The 19715-nt window shown below is 45.3% G+C and overlaps 1 protein-coding gene across 1 annotated transcript in view; it reads right to left on the reverse strand.

Annotated features, from left to right (window-relative positions):
* Nucleotides 1-9980: 9980 nt before the first annotated feature.
* ADRA1D (adrenoceptor alpha 1D) overlaps nt 9981-19715 on the reverse strand; it is a 51545-nt gene continuing 41810 nt past the window's right edge. Inside the window, exon 2 of the mRNA XM_009471677.2 lies at nt 9981-14529. Within this exon, the coding sequence (XP_009469952.1) occupies nt 13961-14529 (569 nt within the window). The 3' untranslated portion in view covers nt 9981-13960. The remainder of the gene's footprint in view (nt 14530-19715) is intronic.

Below are 19715 nucleotides of genomic sequence, written 5' to 3' on the forward strand. Positions count from 1 at the left end.
CAATGAAGTGTCTTTAAAAAATGTGCCCAGCCATCTCTGAGGCTGTTTGAGGGGTGTACATATGGCTGCTCTGCAGCCTGATAAGAGCTGTTTCTTCTAAGGCTATTCAGAGCCTCTCATCATGCCCTCCTGTTGCTTCTCTCCAGAACAAAATGACCGCTGTAAAGCTCTGCATGTCATGGAAAAAGGATGGCATTTCTCACTGGAGCCTCAGAGGAATTTAGCCCAACACAAAACGTAGCCTACAAAAAAAGGGAAGAGCTGTAAGCCTTACACATATGTGATCTATTTTCCACAGGACTGTAGGCTTGAGGAATAAATGAGGTTGAAGGTCTCTGTTTCAGCCCCTTGCTCAACATTGGGCCAACCACAAGGTTGCTCAGGGTCTTGTTCAGTTTAGTTTCAAGTACGTCCAAGGATGGGGGCTGCACAGCCTTTCTGGACCCCTGGTCCAGGGCTGCACTGTACTCAGAGGAAATATTTTTTTCTTTGTATCTAATGGGAATTTCCCCTGTTGAACATTGAGCCCATTCACCTCTGAGCGGAGCCTGGCTCTGTCTTCTCTGCAACCACATTAGAGCAGTACAACCAAATGCCCACCTAAAACCTTCTTTTCTCTAGGCTGGATGAACCCACCTCCCTTGGCATCTCCGTGTGTGCGTGCTCCAAACTCCTGACCGCTACCGTGGCCTCCTCTAGTCTCGCCTGTCCAGGTCCCTTTGCATGGCAGCCCGGCCTTCCAGTGAATCAACAGCCCTCCCCAAACTGCTGGATCCCAGGGACATCTCCTAGAGATCTGTCGATGCGTTGGGATCAATGCCCAGATGTCTCCCTTGGATGGGGAAGCAGAATACTTGTTTAACTTTTCTTTTCCTTGATTATTTATTTGCGGCCTATGCAAATTTGAAGGTCAATTTTTTTTTTCTTTTTACTTTTTTTTTCCTTTCCTTTTCAAGTAGTGATGATATTCTGGCTGCTCTCTTTGATCTAAGACTCTCAAAGCAAGAGGTTCATCCAGCTCCTCTTCCAGCCTCTCTCCCAGTGAGTTGCAGAGCAGGAAACCTTTTGCTCCTTTGTTCTGCGCTCAGCCGAGAGATTCCAATTTCATTTCAAGGTATTTCCAAATCCTTTTTCAGTTATTTTGGTACCTGATCCCTCCATTAGATACTACCTCTTGAAGTGACCTAGGGGTTAAAATATTTTTAAGCTACATTAGTTATTTCTAACCTAGTGCAATTATGGATTTTGCTTTTTCATATTTACCCAAATTATTAATAGGAATAAGCTAGTTCATGCAAAGCCTGAGTTGTATCTGTTCACTGCCCATGACTTCTTTTTTCTGTGCTGCTAATGGTGTTTTTAGGAATACATTGGCACAAGCACCATTTTCTTGTTTAAAATAAATACACGACCCTTTTACTTTGCAATTGCCTGTCACATTGACTTTTGCTATTAGGTTATCCATTGCTCCCACGGAAAGAAGTATTTGAGCTAGTGAAGCTGGCATGGGACACATACTGTACACAGTATCCATACACTAATGGCCTTTGCAAATTCCTCTTGAATGATATCATCCGTTACTCTTCCTCTTTTTCCCATATAGTCAATATTGCCTTCTTTTATGAAGGTTTCATAGTGTTTACAGTCTTGTGTCTAATATTCAGCAGTCTATCCTGAAAAACTTCCTACCTCTCTAAGCTGTCATGGCATAAGGTAAAAGGTCTTCTGTTTTAGAAAAAAGTATGATTAAACAGTCATTTCTCACAGTGGAGGAAGGCTATTAGAAATTTTCTTAAGGTAGTGCTGGGTCCTGTAATAGTCACTGTATTCCAAAAAGATCTGGGAAAACGTGTAAATAGGTTGGTGACAGTTTGCTGACAATCCCTCATTATTCAGGGTAGTCAAAGCTAATGCTAAATGTGAATATTTGTGGAAGAGATGTCATGATATTGGATTAGCAGGTGGTGAAGTTAATACTGATGAATGCAAAATAATGCAGATGAGGAAAAATCTATGAATAGGTGGTCATGCACTCCGGTCATTAGCATTCAGGAAAGAGATGCTGAATCTTTGTGCGTAGCTGAAATGGGAACCTCAGCTCTGTGCTCAGCAGCGGTCAAAAAGGCCAATAACATGTTAGGAATTACTAGGAAAAGAATTGAGAATAAAGAAAAACATCATTATGGCATGTGCATGATGATGTTATGAACTTAATAATATCCCTGGTGGAACTACAGCTGAAACAGTCAGGTTAACTTTGGCCACACGCTCTGAAAAAGGATATAATAGACCTAGAAAAGTTCAAGGGAAGGAGAGCATTGAGAGGTCTGGAAAAACTTCATATTCAGATATGTTAAATAGGTTAAGACTCCTTCACTGGGAAAGAGATGGTGAGGAAGGACATGATGGTCTACAAACCCTTAACTAATTACACCCATCTACAGACAGCAGACAGGGAACAGTTATTCATCTCATGTCAGAGTTCAAAATGGGGAAGCCCTGGGCAGCCTGTCTACAACGGACAGAAGTTACTGCCACAGGGTAACTTGGTCACTGAACGTAGAGGTGGGATAAAAAGGGGATTAGAAAAATTCACTGACCTGAGGCCCATTGGTGACCAATTCTTTACATGCCCTGAGTGTCAAAATCCAATTCCTTGGCTTAAAGAGAGGACAGATAGAGAGAGAGACCTCTCAGGCTGTCAGTCAGGTTCCTTTCTCTGCTAATAAATCCCTCCAAAATAAATACCTAAATGAAAAGAGTAAAAAAATAACTTCTCTGGTGAATTTCCACCAGCTAAAAATAGCTGCAGGGGCCCTTGATAGAAAAATGTAATGCAAAGAAAATGGACGCTAAAAATAAAGTAAGAAATAAACAAATTACCCAGCCAGAGGAGAGGAGAGGAGAGGAGAGGAGAGGAGAGGAGAGGAGAGGAGAGGAGAGGAGAGGAGAGGAGACCTTTCCATCCAGGTTCCTTTGGGTCAGCAGCAGATGCCTCAGCACAGTCTATTTTCTGCTTTCAGTAAAACAGGTGCAATCTTTGGGCAATATTTGGAGCTCAGCAGGACTTGCCAAGTCAGGCAGAAAAACATTTATTTTTAAGGCCAGACAGCATATTTTGATAATTTAGCCTGACCTCCTGTATAAGCAGGGCAGGAGAGAAAATTTTTACATCAAGCCCATTACTTCTCCCTGAGCCAGAGCGTGCATTATAAAACAATTCTCTCTTTTCTTCTCTCCTAAGTTTTGCATTTCAAGAACCTCTCACATTTTTGCGAAAATACGCTCCAGTTGTTAATTACTCCCCATGATAACTTTGTTTTTAATTGTAATTTGCCTAACCTCAGCTGCCTGCCAGTGGATTTACTTGTCCTTTGCCTGTCACATGAAGGTGTCCTGCTTATCCAGATCCCAAGAGGTCACTGCTGTAGATGTGGTCTGCAGAGAGAGGAGCTTGGTTGAAGCATGTGTGATTCTCAGGAATAGCACTGTGCCAGAGGAAGGATGATCGTTTAGAGGCTAATAGAAGAAAGTGGAGACTGGAAAGAAAAGCTAAACCATGTCTACTAGTAAATTAATCAGTGGGGAGAATGTTTATTCCTTTTTACAGGCAGTTTGTTAGCACAAGCGTTCATCCTTGCTCAGTTTTAAAAGATGGAGGTGGGGTTAATACCCATAGTGTAATCAGCAATAGGTAGCCAATTCACAAAACTTGAAAAAACCTTTTTCTAATTCCTCAGGGGTAGGGTAGGGAGGAGAACATATGGAACAGTATAGAATATGGAATGATATGGCTCATAGGAACCTCAGAAGGCTTAAATTGCCCCACCACCTGCAGCAGGATGTGTCCTATCTAAAATGCTACCTAAGACAAATATTTGCCTGAACTCCAGTGATGGAGAATCCACATTGCCCATCTGGACAACTGATTTCAGTAATGCAATATTAGAAAACTCATTATTGATTTCTGTGTCACCCCCGTGGTGATTCAGCAGCTGCACTCAATGTGCTGACTTTTGGGTAGTAGCTTCTGGCTCAGGAGGACATGGGACACAGCCTGGGTATGAAGTTAGCCACAGGCAGAAGAGTGCTTTTGCCAAGAAAGCACAAAAAAATATTTGAAGGACAAAATCTATACATATTTATGTGTGTATCTCTGTATATCTATGTAGACATATTTATTTATACACACATATAAATATATACCTATATAAAAACATATTTATACTCTGTCAAAACTCCCATACCCTAAAGCTTTGAGAAGTAATGTTTAAACTTGCAAGCCTAGAACAGGTTAGAAATGAAAGCGCCACAGCAATCAAAGTTAAATTGGATTTGTCCTGTGAATCATCTGTTGAATAAACATGCATAAAACAATGGCAATTTACTCACAGATTAACATTAGTGCTGTCAAGGTAGCAAGCCTTTTAAACCCATAAAACTACCTTGCTGGGATAAAAGCAGGGTTACCCAAGGGCATTCCCTTTTCCATTAATTTGTTGAGAAATTCCAATCTGTGTCAAGGTGACTTGTAAATGACAAAGAGCTTTTGGGATAACTCAATGTAAGTATAGTTTTGGCTTGCATGTTCTAATCGGTACATGCTGGGCTTTGGGCTTTTTGGGGTCTTGTGGTCCAGTCAGGTTTCTGTATTTCAAACACCTTCTGTGAAACTCTGGAACTGGAAACTCTCCATTTCACAAGGACAAAGGCTCTTGCAGTGGTATTCCTCTCCTGACCGTGCCACCTGAAGCCTCCTGGCCATGAACAGGGACAGGCTTTAGGACCGTCTCTTTCCAAAAACACCCTCCTGCCACAAGAGATTTCTGATCCCTGTGTTATTCTATCAGGCTTTACAGCAACCACAGGTCTAGGAGGCAGCAGTGGGGTTTGAACAGGCGATGCTGTGTCTCTGAGCAGTAATGCTGCTACTTAATTATGGTCAGATTTCAATGAGATTTCAGAATCAACTACAGCGCAGCTGTGGAGGAAGGAATAGTAAATATTCATACCAGGAGCTGGATTGGGCCTTAATTTTTTATTTTACTACCCAAATGCTTTCTTTAAGGTCTTAGTGATATTTTTTTAACATTGGTCAGCTGGACCTATCATGGGCAGAGTCCCTGCCTTGCTTCAGTCTTTTTGAAGGTAAAGGAAAGAAGTGCAGAATTTCCAAACTATGTGAAATGTCCTGCTTGAGGCTGTGTTGTGAAAATGAAATTGGAGAGCTGGGCATAATAAATGGAAGATAATGGTTCCAGAAAATGCATAAAAATTATTTTTGATGTCTACACCCTACCCTCCAAACCCCAAGACATCTATTATCCACCAGCATTGCACACAGGAAATCTTTAAAGTTAGATAAGTTTGGTTTATTGAACTGAACAGAACTGAACATTTTGCTCTAACCCCTTTTTTTCTGGCCTCTTGGGACTTCAAGATAGGTTACTATCTTTGACTTGTCCTACCCGCACTCTTGGCAGGACTCTGTCTTCCAGGCTGCCACAGGGACTGGGTGGTGTGGTCCATCCTGCAAGTCAAGCATTGATCTGACTTTTGATGACATGTTAAACCACAGTAAATATTCTGTTCCGCTGGGGAAAAAGCAGGGATCAAAACTTCAATTTCTGCCTGTTCTTTGCACAACATTTACTTCTCTTCCCAGCTTACAGATCAGGTCCTTCTGCCATGTTCCTGAGTCAATTTTGCACAACAGGTTTTATGTCTTATTTCCTGGCCATGTACAGGTGTCTTGGATAGCCTAGGATGGCTTAAATGGCGTGAAACACCTATATTCAGCAACATTTTTTTTGGCCTATATCTCCATAATGGCATTTAAACATCTGGCTCATACATGAGCACCTTATTGGAGCGGAGATGTCTTAATATGTCAGTTGAATCCCACTGAAGGTACCTAGGAAAAGCAAACCTACCTGTCAGTGGCCTTAATGTCACCATGCATGATCTGTGTCTCCATGGAGGGAGATTCAGAGGTCTGAATGTGGAAAAGAAATTGAAACCTTTGCACAAGATGGCTGAAGTTTCTTGGGAAATCTCTGGGTAACTCCTGGCCCCAGCTACAAGCCTGTCCTCTGTGGAAAGATCTTAAAAGTCAGCCTGTTCAGGAGGTGGTTTTCAACTTCTGAGTGGTGTTCAGCAGCAGAAATTTCCCTGTGGGAACTGGTACACAGCGATGGCAAAATGGTATGACCTTGTTCATCTAAGGTGCATTGGAGACTGGCCTTGAGTTTTCTATATATATATTCTCATTTTAGCTTATGAGCAGAGAAATGAACGATGTAACTGTGGCACTGATGGGCTACCCAACATCCAGATGAAGGGCACATACAAATGGCTGTACTGGTTTGGAGCCTGGATCTTTCTAGCTGAGTCACCACTCTCTGACAATGGAAACTTTGGGAGGGATAGAGGGAAAGAAAAAGCCTACAGTGAAATATCCCTTGAAATATTCTCCCAGCTGATAATAATCACTGCCTCAGGAACTTCTCAGCTCAGAGATTATATATATGTTTCCAACAGCCCTTGATGAACTTTTCTGTCGTGAAGGCACTTAATTGCTGTTCTAACCCCTGTAGACTTCTGGCAGATGCAATATCTCGTGGTGATGAGTTCCACCATTTAAGTATGCACCATGTGAAGAATTACCTCGCTTTGTTCATTTTGATAATTGGGTTTGATGTCGTTTAGTTCTTGTATTATGAGAAACAGTGCACAGTCATCCACTATTCCTCTTCTCCCTGACACTCTTGATTTTATAGACCTCCACTGTGTTCCTTCTCAGTCATTTTTGTTTTCCAGGAAAGTGCCCTTTGATTTAATTGTTCTTTGGATGGAAACTATCCCATATCTTTGGTCATCTTTGTCAGCCTTTTCTGAACCCTTTCTAAGTCCATTTTACCCTTTTTGAGCTGGGCTAATCAGAAAAGCAAACAGTAGTCAAATTACAGGTATGTCATAGATTTATTCAGAGGTGCAAAGATATTTTCAGGGTTATTCTCCATCTCGTCCATTCTCTGTCTCTTTCCCAAAGTTCCCTAACATGCAGTTTTCCCCTGTGACTGCTATCAAATATTGATCAAATGTTTTCATATTATATCCCCTTTTGATTTTCCCTTTTGCTCTTCCCTTTCCTGTCTCAGATATACAACATGTATATATTTATATATCCCAACAGGTGATCCTCCACAAAGCCTCACCGTCATTTTTGGTAAGCTCTTGCAAGTGCTGTGCTGTCCCTGGCAGGTTTTCCTGGTGAGGTTCCCATCTTGTGACGTGCCAGGCTCGGGGTGTGCAGAAAACCCCGTAGGAGGGTGTTGGGGCAGGACCACCTGGCTTTGATCAGCGGTGTGGCAACCCTGGGCTGAAAGCTTCCTATGTGGGGTCAGGCAAACAGATCTGTGGGACTTAAATAGGCAAAACAGCTGAGCAAGATAGAGAAAAAACCCCACAGACTTCGTAGGGTGACATGCTGGCTGTGAGGCTAGCCAGGTCCAAAGACAACTACTGGAGGAAGCACAGAGAGAATAAGATGAGATGAGATTGAGATGAGATGAGATGAGATGAGATGAGATGAGATGAGATGAGATGATGAGATGAGAAAGCAGAAGCTCCCTAGGGGTGTCCAGACATCCCCCCAAACGGGGATGCAGAAACAGAATAGCCAAATACATCCAGGTACTACCAATGCCCAATTTCTAACAATTTGGCTTTTTGCAGTATCTGTGGGCTATCTTCTTTAGCTACCATGTGTCACTGGTAAGGCAATACCCAGGCTATGCGTTAGGCTGGAGTGGGATCTGGAAGAAAGTATGCTTAACTTTTTGGGGAACTTGGGTGGTCAGGCACAGATCACAGGGCCTAGTGTGCTCGATTGCCTTCTCTGGCATCAGCAAGGGTGCTAAATGAAGGAGCCATCCCCAAAAGTATGTTGGTGCTCCCACCTCCAAGGCAGTGTTCAGGCTGTGCCCAGGTTTGGCTCCAGCACGCTGAAACCCAAATACAGCAGCTCAGTGAATGCTGAGCCTCAAATGCTGACAAGTCCATCACAGAGCCAAGAGCAACTGGAATACCAAGTGGTGGCTTCCCTCAAACCTGAATAAAAATGAAAAAAAGAAAATAAAAGTAGTAATGAACTTAGTCAGACAGTTATCACCAAGCTTTTAGGGGTGCACTTTATTGCATTCACAATCAAAGAACACATGCTCCTCATAACTGACTGTTTTGGATAGTGGGCAGCAGTAGGAAGGTGCTTTGCAAATCACCTGCCCACTGGTCACCCACCAGAGCAGAAGAAAGTCCCTTCTGCATCTGGAGGTTGTCTATAAGGGCCGTGACATGGAGAAGGGACACCAAGGCCTCAAGTGAGACAAGGAACTGAACTCCTCCCAGGATCAAGATGTCCCAGCACTCTTCCCCCTCCGAGTGGATCCGTTTGTCTTCCTGGGCAATGTCCAACCAGCACATGGAAAGCGTGAGGAGTCATAGAATGGATTTTGGTGGAAATGAGGAACAGATTTGGGGATGCATGGGGCAAGGAAGAGAAGGAGGCACTGGGAGTTGCACAGGTCACATATGATCATTGCAAGGCTGCATTAATAGATGCACGGTCTTTTATGGGCTGCTGTGAGATGAACCAGATGAGCACCAGCCCAGGCTCTGGCAGACACCAGGACTGCGTAGCCCTGGCCCCTGACCCTGTCTGCATAGCTCGGGCCACACAATGTTCTCAATGGATTAAACTAGGGGCGAGGAAAGATGCCAAAAGCAACATGCCCAGCCCAGCCTTGTGGCTCTGAAGGCTCATTCAGTCCTCGTGGCCACAGCATGGGTCTTTCTTATCATACCTTTGGAGAAGTCAACAGCAAAGCACCTAACGCTTTCTTCCTGGCATCCAAGCAGGGCAGCAGCCTGGCTTGACAGTCATACAGAAGGGAAGGAAATACTTTTTAAAAATGTGAGCAGCATCAGTCAAGAGCATCTTTTGTTGTGGGCTCGCCAGGGAACACAGCATCCATCCGTATTCCCCAGCATCAGTCTGACTCAACTGCACACGAGCATTAGCAAAATGCACAGTGAAGTCATGACAACCTTTCCCTGGAGCTGATGAGTTGCATTTGGTGGCTGCTCGCTTTGCCTCTGCCTGGAGCCATCCCTGAAGCACAGCCAGCCTTGGGCCGTGTTTGGTCATTTGTTTTGCAAAGAAATATTTCTGGGATACTTGTTGTTGGATGTTTTCAGAGCTCTGTTTCTCACCTCGCTACGTTTCAGACTCCGCTCTATGATATTGCTTTAGCGTCCTAGAGGTGAGGCAGGTGTTTTGTCTTCTTTTGCCTTTCTCCCCTTTGGGCTTTCCAGCTCAGAGTCCTTGCATGATACCCAGCCCTGAGACACCACTGCCCAGTAGGTGCCATCAGGCTGCATTTTAGGAAATGGAGTACCTGGAGTGAGATGGGAACATAAGAAATGCTGTTTCCATTTCACTGCAGGTAGTGGTTTTGTGAGCGATGCTGGAATTTTAACTTTAGAAGAAAAATGAAAATTTTCCAGAGAAATCTTCAATGTACTGCAATTTCAGTTTTCATTAGAAAACCCTACTCTGATGGAAATTCTTTCACCAGAGCTTCTTCCTGACCACCAACCACACAACAGCCTTCTCTCCTCCTTCCCTCCTCCACTCCCATGGGTCATGGCTTCATCCAGACTCCTCCTGCTCCAGGGAGCATCCCAGAGACGACACGGTTGGTGTGACCCCTTCATCCCTGCATGGCACAAAGTTGAGAGAGCCCTTTTCTAACTCTTTTTATCATAAATTCTTACATGTGGGAGCAATTATTCTTGTGAAATTACAAAAAAGTCTTTGAGAAAAAAACAACGGCGGGAAATTTGCAGGTTTTTCTTCCTCCATCCCCCATCCCCTACAACCCCTGTTTTAAAAATCAGACACAGCAACAATTCACAGCAACGTTTTAGACAGGTTTGTGCATGTATTTGGTACAAACAAACAAAAATATGTGCATTCTGTTTCATAGAGCTTACATCAGCCTGACAGAACTTGATTCACAAAACAGAAATACTCTGGCTAATAAATACATCTGGGGATGAAAAATAAAAATCTATACATAAAAAATTTCAATGTCTGCTAAAGAAAATGTACACTTATATACACACTGTAAACAATAGTAATGCAACCCAACTGCAGTCCAGCTCAGGCTGACAGGGACCTTCCTTTCCTCTTACATCGGACTTGTGAGAGTCTACTGATGTAAAAACTGCTGTTCACCACCCTACACACTCGGTTTGTCGAAGCAGCAAGGTCTGATGATGCAATAGTGACACGAAGCCAGTGCGATGAGGTGAGAGCTGCCGGATAACCAAAGTATCGGTGCTTTGGAAAATGGCCTGCTTGGCAAATTTGGAGAAATGGGACCATACCCTCAGCTGGTCACACCCTTGTGGGTCCAGAGAAGTCAGTGGGATCAGAACAAATTTACCTCCTGAAGGTCTGTCTGAGCCCATTTTTCCAAACTTGGGAGAGCTTGGAGATTAAGGGAATCAAAGAGAAATGCACAATTTTAGACACTCATGTCATATTTCATACAACATCATTGTCCTTCCTCCCCTGCCAGCAAAGGCAGCCCTGTCTATGCTAAATGAAGTCCTATATGTAGAGCCTCAGAGTCCAGTCCTGGCATTGCCTCTTCTGATGCAAGCTGCTAAATGAAAGGGGGCCCTTGGCTTAGGAGAGAAACAAGTATTTTGCCTGAATGCAGCACAGCAATGCTCAAGACTTTCCTACAGCACCTTCTAGAATATCTCTCAGGGCCTGATCAAATGCAGGCACAGCTGCAATGGAGGAAAATAAATGAGCCAAAGTTTGGGCATTTATGTGTGTGTATGCAGATGTGCGCTTAAACAGATTTTATCCTCATTTCCTCCCTTGTAGGTCTGTAAAAAATTGGGATGGAGAGGCAGTGACCCCCCAGCCTAATCTTTCTTTCCTTTCTGGATGCTTTCAAGGGGCTGGAGGCAGTAAATGTAAATATTTCAAAATTGGAAAAAAAAAAAAAAAAGAAAGAAGTATATTTAAAAGGTCAGGGAGAAGTGTAAGCAATAATTTAAACTCATTCTTGGAAATGAACTGCTTGACAACAATTGCCAAAAGTCCCTGCAAAGTCTCCATTTATAGGAGAATGTCTGCCATTTTGGAGATGAAATTTATATATATATATAAATGTAGTAAAGTGTATATGTGTATCTGTGTGGTTGTGGATGCACACGTTACCATGTGCTATGAGTGTCTGGCTGCGGAGACACACCAGAAAAATCTGCTCCTGAGCATCAGAGAGCATTTAATGGCAAATGTCCATCTTCCCCCTTGACTAGACTTTCTCTTCTGATGATATGTGTATCAGCTTGTCCTAAAATGTGCCCCCAGGTTGCTTACATTATGCACTTGCGTGTGTTAGGCCTGCAAAGCAGTGTCACCAGTGGCCAAAAATGCAGGGCTGGGTGCCTTTACTCCCTCCAACAGTGTCATGTGTGCACATGCATCCCAAGAGGTAGGTGGAAGGCAGGATAAGTAACCTTCCAGGAGGACCTTCCAGGCATCTCCGCTCTTCAGTGACTGCCCTCTCCCTGATGCCTTCTCTGCTACCTCCCTGGTGCCAGCAGTGTGCTCTCCCATCAGGATCCCCAAAACACCCAGGAAACCAGTGGCAGCTGCAGTCTTTACACTGCAAAATGACTTTCTGTGTTACCCCATCTTCACCGTAGGGTCTTGCTTCCCTTGAAGGCCAAACAAATGGGGAAAAAAAAGATGCATCTCCCCACAGAGGTTCCCATGGGACATTGGGTCCTTGCTTTGGTAGGGTTGAACCTCTCAAGCTGGCAACCTCTGGCTGAATTTGCAGACACTGGTGAACGTGCAGGCAGTAATGAGTCTGGGTTCAGTGTAAGTGCAATGCTGCCAATGTGCCTTGGTGGGATTTGCTGCTAGGAGGAAAGTATTTGGACAAAATCTGCATATCTTTGTGCAGTAATTTGTCCAGTTCAGAGTCTTGCATTGAGCAAAGGGCAGAAGGGTGTTAAAGGTGTTGAGACAGGGCCAGTTACAGATATCATGTCTCAGTATGCACTGTACAAAAAGTAAAAAATAAAAGAAGTCCAACTTTTCCTCTGTTTCCATTTCCTTTAAAGCAAATGAACAGCAGAAAGAAAGGTGACATTCTCTTTGCTGTGCCTACGAGCCTTTCATCACCTTTGATAGCCACCCTTAAGAGGATCAGCTAGATGTGCTGTAGGCATATTCATGAAAGACTCCTAATGGGTTTGGGGAACAGTGCTGATGAGGATGAGTTTCCATCCAGGACACGTTCAGTGTCATGTCTCCACCCTTTGACTTCATGTTCCTGTTCTTTACTCACCTGGCTTGAGACCCTGCACCTCAGATCCAGACTTTGCCTCCATCACCTACGTGTCTTGTCTTGTGCCTCTCCCCACAGCTTAATTTAATGATGTCTCTTTGTGGCTCCTTGCCTGTCTGAAATTAGATAAAACCAGCGCCTGAAATACATGGCCAAGCAGAGTTTGGGTGACCATTTTTCTGAGCTGCAAAGCACAAGGTGTGTGAGCTTGTCTGAGGTGGGCCTGTCATGGCTCCAACCTCCCTGTGCTCCCTGGTGGAGGCCACGGTGCCCTCCTGAGGGGAGCTCACACTCTGGGGCTGTGAGAAGAGCAAAAAACCCCCTTATCAACATTGCTTTATCATGCTAGCAGACATAACAAAGGGCAATTGTTGATAGCCACCAAAGGCTTTGATGTATTAGGCATGTGGGAAGCCACTTGGGAGAAGAGTCATGAGCATGGCTCTGACTAGGGAGAAGATGCATCTACACGAGGGAGCTCCAACTGCATGTCAGCTCCGTTTTAGCTTTGACTCTATGGGTAGTAGAAATGGGCCCCAAGCTCAGCCATCCAACCTTTCCTGAGCCACAGCGCAGGTTGAGTATGGACCTGAGCAAAGTCCCTAGGATATGTCTTTATTCCGTGTTGTTTGAGAGAGACAGCAAGTAACAGCAAGAAGGGGAGAGAAAAAGGCCAAGGAAGGCTGACACCAAAAGGAGTTGCTTTCTCTCTGTATCACAGAGGTATGCGCACCAGAGCAAGGTGGGTTGAAAGTGTTTCATTGGAAAGTGAAATGAGAAGTGCATCACTGGTTGGACTTCAAGAAGAGAGACCCACACACCCATTGGCATCAGTGTACACATCTGGACTTATCCTCTGGCCTAAAACCAGGTTACGTGGAAGGGGAAAAGCTGTGGTCACTGCAGACATGATGGCTGAGAGCCAGGATCCCCCCACCCTGCTTGGGAATACCACAGTCTGCTCACCCTCCAAAGCAAAGGCCTCAGCTGGAGGTCCTGCCCAGCCCTGTAGACCTACAAGTTCCCAACCTGTTATCTAAAGGATCAGCTGCCAGCTACTGCTCAGCAGCATCCTTTCTGGGTGCTGCCTCTGGATGGAAACATGATCACATGTACTAAGGCGGGGTTGGCATCTTTTGGGGTTTGATCTTTCCATTAGATTTTGTGGTGGTGTTTTTAAGGCAAAGGAGTTTCCCTGGTTTCCCTTAATTGCACAGCTTCTTCCAAAGTCAAAGATAACCACCCAATGGAGGAAACAGCTCTTGTTCTAAGGCCATATCCACCCCACATCTTCCCCTGCTGCCGTGGCTCGTTAAAATGGGATATGCCATTGGCTCTTATTTGAGGAACCCATAATCCCAGAGAAGGGACTGACCTCCATGTGGGGGATGCTTGTACAACCTTTGGGCAACTGCATTTTATACCTGATTGCTGCTTCCAGTCTGCCTGACAGACCCACAAATGGTATCCCTTCAAGTTTCTGCTAGATACCTCAAAAGAAACCATTGACAGTGGCTTCAAATATCTGTTTCTCGCAGCCCGCAGCAGTCTGTTAAGTCATAGGTTTGATAGTCGATGGTTTCCGTGAAGTCATGAGGGATCCCAATAGAGACAGACTCCACCTCTGTTTTGTACGTGGCTGTCACCCCCGCTTTGCTGGAGCCACCCCGGATTTTATTTGAAAGGCTGTTCATCTTCTCCTTCAGCTGGGTGGATGCTGGTTTCTGGAAAGGAGTGAGCATTTTCCAGCCCTTGAAGCTGAGTGTTCGTCTCTTACTGGCTCTCTCCTGGAAGGAGGAGTTAAATAGGAATGAGCTGTTCAGGGTGTTAATCCTGGGCCTCAGATCTGTCTCAGAGTCTTGCACTGAGCTGTTCACGGAGGCCCCTCGCCAGTGGTGGTCGTAGACACGCCAGATGGGCCGTCTTCTCCGGTGGCATTGGCACTTGAGAAGCCTGATGAAAGCTCGCTTGAACTCTTTGCTGGAGCACGGGTAGATGATGGGGTTCACGCAGCTGTTGAAGTATCCCAGCCAGAAGATGACCTTGAAGACCATTTCGGAGGGCTTCAGAGATGGGAAGAAAGAACCTTGGAAGAGATTAAAAGAAATGGTTAGAGGAAGGGGAAGGGTATGGCAGTGCAGGGTAGCAAGCGTGGCAGTCAGCCCAGTCTGGAAGAGGTGAGACCTGCAGAAAAGGCTGAAGGTGTGATTCTGCTCTTAGATCCTTGGCTAGCAATGCCGTTGCAACCAGACTGAAGATCTGGCCACTGCAGGACTGCAAGGCGTTGACCCTAAAGTGATAATTATGGATAATACTATGCCTTTGGCAGGAGCCTCCTAGCCACCACTGCAAAAGGGTTCCTAGCAATGGACCCAGCACCCTCAAACGTAGCTGTGAGCCATCATGGCAAGCCCACACATCTTGGAGGGAGGCTGTTAATTGTTGCAGGAGCTACACAAGTATGAGAGGTGGTGGGGATGGAGGATTTTTCTTACACCTCTCTCTAGATAACCATCCAGCTAACCCCACCCCCCCCCCAAATCCAGCATGCACTGTGTTTTGAAGGTCATCTACTCCAGAGGAGAAAGTCCTGGTGCAGGAACTCAACAGCACAATGGACAAACCTGTTTACCTCACTGTGGATTCAGCCATCCTGCTCTGAATTGATGCAGGAGACTTGCACCCAAGAGGTGTCTTTCATACCTGGGGGCCAAGCTGCTTTCTGAGGCCCTATAGCAAGGGCTGAGGGCATCATTTTGGGGAACAGGTTCAGTGGTCCCCCTGCCTTCCTGCTTTATCAGCACAAGGCAGCCAGGCCCTGTCTCATTCCAGATCAGAGAAAATTGTTGCTCGGCTGATTTGCATGGATTGGTTCTTGGTGCCTGCCTCTTCCTATGTGTTGCACTGAACAGCTCACCACTGCAACATAAAAGGACAGATACAGCCCTGTCACCTGCCCTGATGGAAGACCAACACCCCTTCACCTCCTACACTCACGTATTTCGGGTCATCAGTGTCACACACCTTCTGTTCGAATTTTGCAGTGATGCTAAGGTGGACACTTAAAGTGGGCTCAGACAATATCCACCACCTCAAGCTTGTACCTGCTACTTGAAAAAGCTATTCTGTCCACCCCAACCCCTATTTACCCTTTTGTGCTGGAGGTTCCCGTGGTTTTCTTGGTGAAAAAGCTGGAGATTTTTTTTTTGTAGCCAGAAGATGTCAGTGTTGCTCCCACATGGCCCCATCACTTAGCATTCCCTGCTCAGATCTGAAATAACTTTCTGACTCAGCCTTAATTTCTTTTAATTTTAGCTCTGGATGACAAATCGTGCTACCATGTGACTGAGCGTTAATTTGTATTTTAGTAAATAACATTAGCTCTGGATATCATTATTATTGTCCCTATGCTCAAAAGCCTGGTGTCAAAACAGTAAAACAGGTGCCAGGAGCCAGAAATTTGGGACTGACACTACATAAAAGCTCCCCAAGCTGTTTGCAGGAGAAAACCAATCATCCAGAAAACTCAGAGCACTGGTTTCAGCAAAGCTTTCTTACACCTATCCCTAAAAAGTGCAAAAATGACAGACAGACTCAGCATTAGGTACGTGGGCTACTCCATCACGGGGACGTGGGAGAAGAAAGACAGATCTCAGCATTTTCTGATGGTTAGGCAGGGAAAGCACAGATGCAGCCATGCAGCTTAAATATCTGCCGACGGCCAACCCAAGTCGTAGGGCTGGAGTACATGCTGTTTGTCAATATGTGCTGAAGGAGGCAGTGAATAAGGACAGTAAGCAGGGCTGACATCTCTGCGCTGGAAAGACCTGGGGCCTTCATGGAAATGAACGGCATTTGCAGTTTAATGAGAAGCCGCTGGTGTCATAGCCTGAGGTTTTGAACAGAGCAATAGCACCGGGGTTGGGGGTTTTCAGAGGCAGTGCCCCTACCTTGGTTGGTTTTGATTAAAGGGGTTTATTCCTTCTGGGGCAGTGGTGAGCTTTATAGGCTGGCGCTGGGCTGCTTGAATCACCACATCCAATTCTAACCACAGCAGAAACACCACCCCTGAGTGTTTAGCCATGAGCTTTTAAACACCACAGTGGTGCTGGGGACAATCCCTCTTTGCATTGCATGTAGCATCTCCTCTGTTCTCCATCTGACCACGGCTTTGAGCCTTCCCCCTTTCTCACACTGCCCCCAACCCACCACCCTGGACTTAGAGGCACCATCTGATGCTTTGGGCAATGATGTGGACCAGTGGTGGGTTTCCAAGTCCAGCATCAATTCTTCTCCTCAATCTCAAGTCTTGACAATAACAGATGGGTCTCTTTTCCTGCCCGGACTCACCCCCTCTCCACCCTGCCCAGGGATCAGCCTCTACCCAGAGTCCCGTTCTCTCTGCAAGAGGATCCCTGGCTGTCAGCCCTAAGATATCACGTTGTCTTAGCTTGACCCTGCCATCACTCAGTGTGAATGGTTGGGGCCAAGACAGATGAAGGACTTCCTTAAGCCTGTAATCCTGCTCATACTCTTGTTGGGGAGAGGTTCTGTGCCTCAGTTTCCCCACTGCAGAATGGGGCTAATTACCATAATCTCTTTCACAGTGTTGTTGTGAACCCTGTTTGCAGTGTGCACTGGGTTCTCAGAGGAGCTGCAGCTTTATGTAGCATTTTTTAACTTTAAGAAAGAGGAAAAGAAAACAAAAAGCTATGGTAACAAAGCAAATAAAAGAAGGGTCTCTTTAGAAATGAGACTAGTAATTACTGCTAGAGCCAGGCTACTTAAAAGATTGATGCTTGCTTAAAGAGCCTGATGGCTGTTAAAATATTAATTTATATCTAGTGTCCAGTGGTTCACTGCACAATGCAGTTTCTGTACTACATGGTTTGTCTTTTGCATCCACATAAAAATACAAATTAAGAAGGAAAAAAAGCTATGAATTCCCTGAATTTCAACTTTGGCTGTTTTTCACCCACTAGAACCTTGTGTACATCTGAAGACAAGAGACTCATTACCATCCTCATTACCATGCAAATAAGCGTGCCCCTTGGAAGAGACGTGTACTGAGTGCATCCATAGTTTCCTCTTTTGATCCACTGGGGTGAACAGAACTAGGCAGGGAGTCCCCAGAACAGGCCCTTGGCTGGTAACTTCGTACATGCTGGAGCATCAGACTCTCCTGATAGGCACTGGGAGGCTGCACGTAAAGAAGAGTTGTGGGGTCTTATTTAGGGAATGAGTGAAGTATGGAAGAAATTAGCTCTTGCTTTCACGCACACAAGTATGCAACAACATTTTGAGAGAGGGAGGGTTTTTGAACTGGGCTTTGTAGTGGTTACTATATAGAAGCATGGATGTTAGGATGCGTGGAAGACAGTACTGTGTAATGAACACTTGAAGAGCTCAGGAAACACAGTCGGGTGCTTTCAAGGTCCAGAAATAGAAAATGGGAGTAAAACATCAGCTATAACAACACAGAGTGATGCGCCAGCACTTTAGCCTGATATCTCAGTGTAAGAGCACTTTTTGATGATCTAGCCCGAAAAGCATCAAAGCCAGAACAGGGCAATATCAAAGAACAGTCAGCCCAAATATTGCAGGACTTGTGTCACAGTACAATTTTGTGAAACCTGGTCTTGTTTCAAAGAGGAGCTCTTCCTAATCACTCAAAATCAGGCCTCTGGACACCGCTCTTGGGCATCCAGCTCAACACTTCCTGGCACAGCTTGGTGTACTTTCCAAAGGAGGAGGTGCTGACACCCACCGTGGGGACATCCACCCATGGGGTGGTCTTGGTGTGGTGAGCAGTGACACTGTGCGCAGTATGTGTGCTGGGATCCAGCGACACCCTGTCATGCTGGAGCATCTGGGACCCCAGAGCCCTCACAGAGGGAGGACAACAGAGACTTGGCTTGCCCTTGCTCTGCTTGAACAGGACTTCTGCTTTTGGGGATAGTGCTCTCAGCAGGGAAGTCTCCATCCAACCTAACCAAATCCACATGTGAAACACAAGGACAGCCTGGGGAGTAGGGACAGACCTCTGAGGTGCCCCTTCTCCACCCTGACTGCCTACCCAGCGGTACTCGCTCTCCTGGTGGATGGAGGATCCTTGTTGTATCTCAGTGTAGGATGTGCCCAGGTAGGGTGGGATGCAGAGCCTTGTCCTTCATATTTCCCACTGCCTTGTTGAGAAGGCTCCATGTTGGCTTATGGAGATCTTGCTGAGGACTTTGTCTTCTCCTAATAAATAAAAATTTTGTAATAATATTGCTGGGAGGCTTGAAAGTCCTTTTGGGGCTTTATTCCTTTCAGCATTTTATGAAAGGTCATTCCATGTCTTGCAGAGTCTGAATCCTAGTGACAGAGCTGGATCTGAGCAAGGACTGCAGGTCCTGTTGTAACCCTAGATAATTATCTTCAGGATCATTAAGAAATTAAGAAATCTGCCAGTGAGCTCAGGGAAAGCTGCCCCCACCATGCAAAGTGACTGGACTCAGTCTAAACATGATCTGAAGATTCAATTTCATTTTTTTTGGTGGTGCAAAAGTTGAACCAATAAGTTATGTGTTTTGAAGTGAAAGCAAAAAAGTAATTTATTTGGTGTTCTTACAATGTGTGTGTACGTGTGTGTGTAGGACGTGCATACGTGTTTGTATGCTGTATGTGCACCTACACATTTTTTTCCCCCTGTGTAAAGTCACCCTGCTCATATCTGGGAAAAAAACCCAGCCAGCTACAAATCTCTGAAGCCATGGGCATGCTCCCCAAAGCTGTGACACCCTGTGTTGGGTGGCTAGTGGATGCAATCTGCCCTCCACACAGCCAAACACATATTGCATTTTTTTAGGTTGTTTGAGCAAGCACAACCTCATGATCTTTCCTCGTCTGTGCTTCTCCACCCTGCCCTCCCCATGACTCACTCGAAGGTGATATCACTGGATTGTTTGGAGAGTTGCTGGTCCCAGTGTTCAGCGCTCAAAAAAATAAAGCAAAACAAGAAAAAAGACAAATGCACAAATGAAAATGGACCCAGTCCAATCTAAATTCTGGCCCTGGCTCCCAGTATGCAGCCAGAATCTGTGAGCAGGCTTGCTTTCTGCCGCAGTTGGCAGGGGCATCTTTACTTTAAAAGGTCCCTGCTTTAGACCATGTCCTGAATAGTCCAGGGCACAAAAATGCTGCAGATGTGATAGCAGGTGGGAAAAACAAAGTGCCAAAGTCATGCCTCAATGCCGTCCCACCAGGAATGGGAAATGCAAGGACCAGCAG

This window comes from Nipponia nippon, unplaced genomic scaffold (assembly GCF_047370975.1).
Source record: "Nipponia nippon isolate SJK-2023a ecotype South Korea unplaced genomic scaffold, ASM4737097v1 scaffold_6, whole genome shotgun sequence".
NCBI classification, from domain to species: Eukaryota; Metazoa; Chordata; class Aves; order Pelecaniformes; family Threskiornithidae; genus Nipponia; species Nipponia nippon.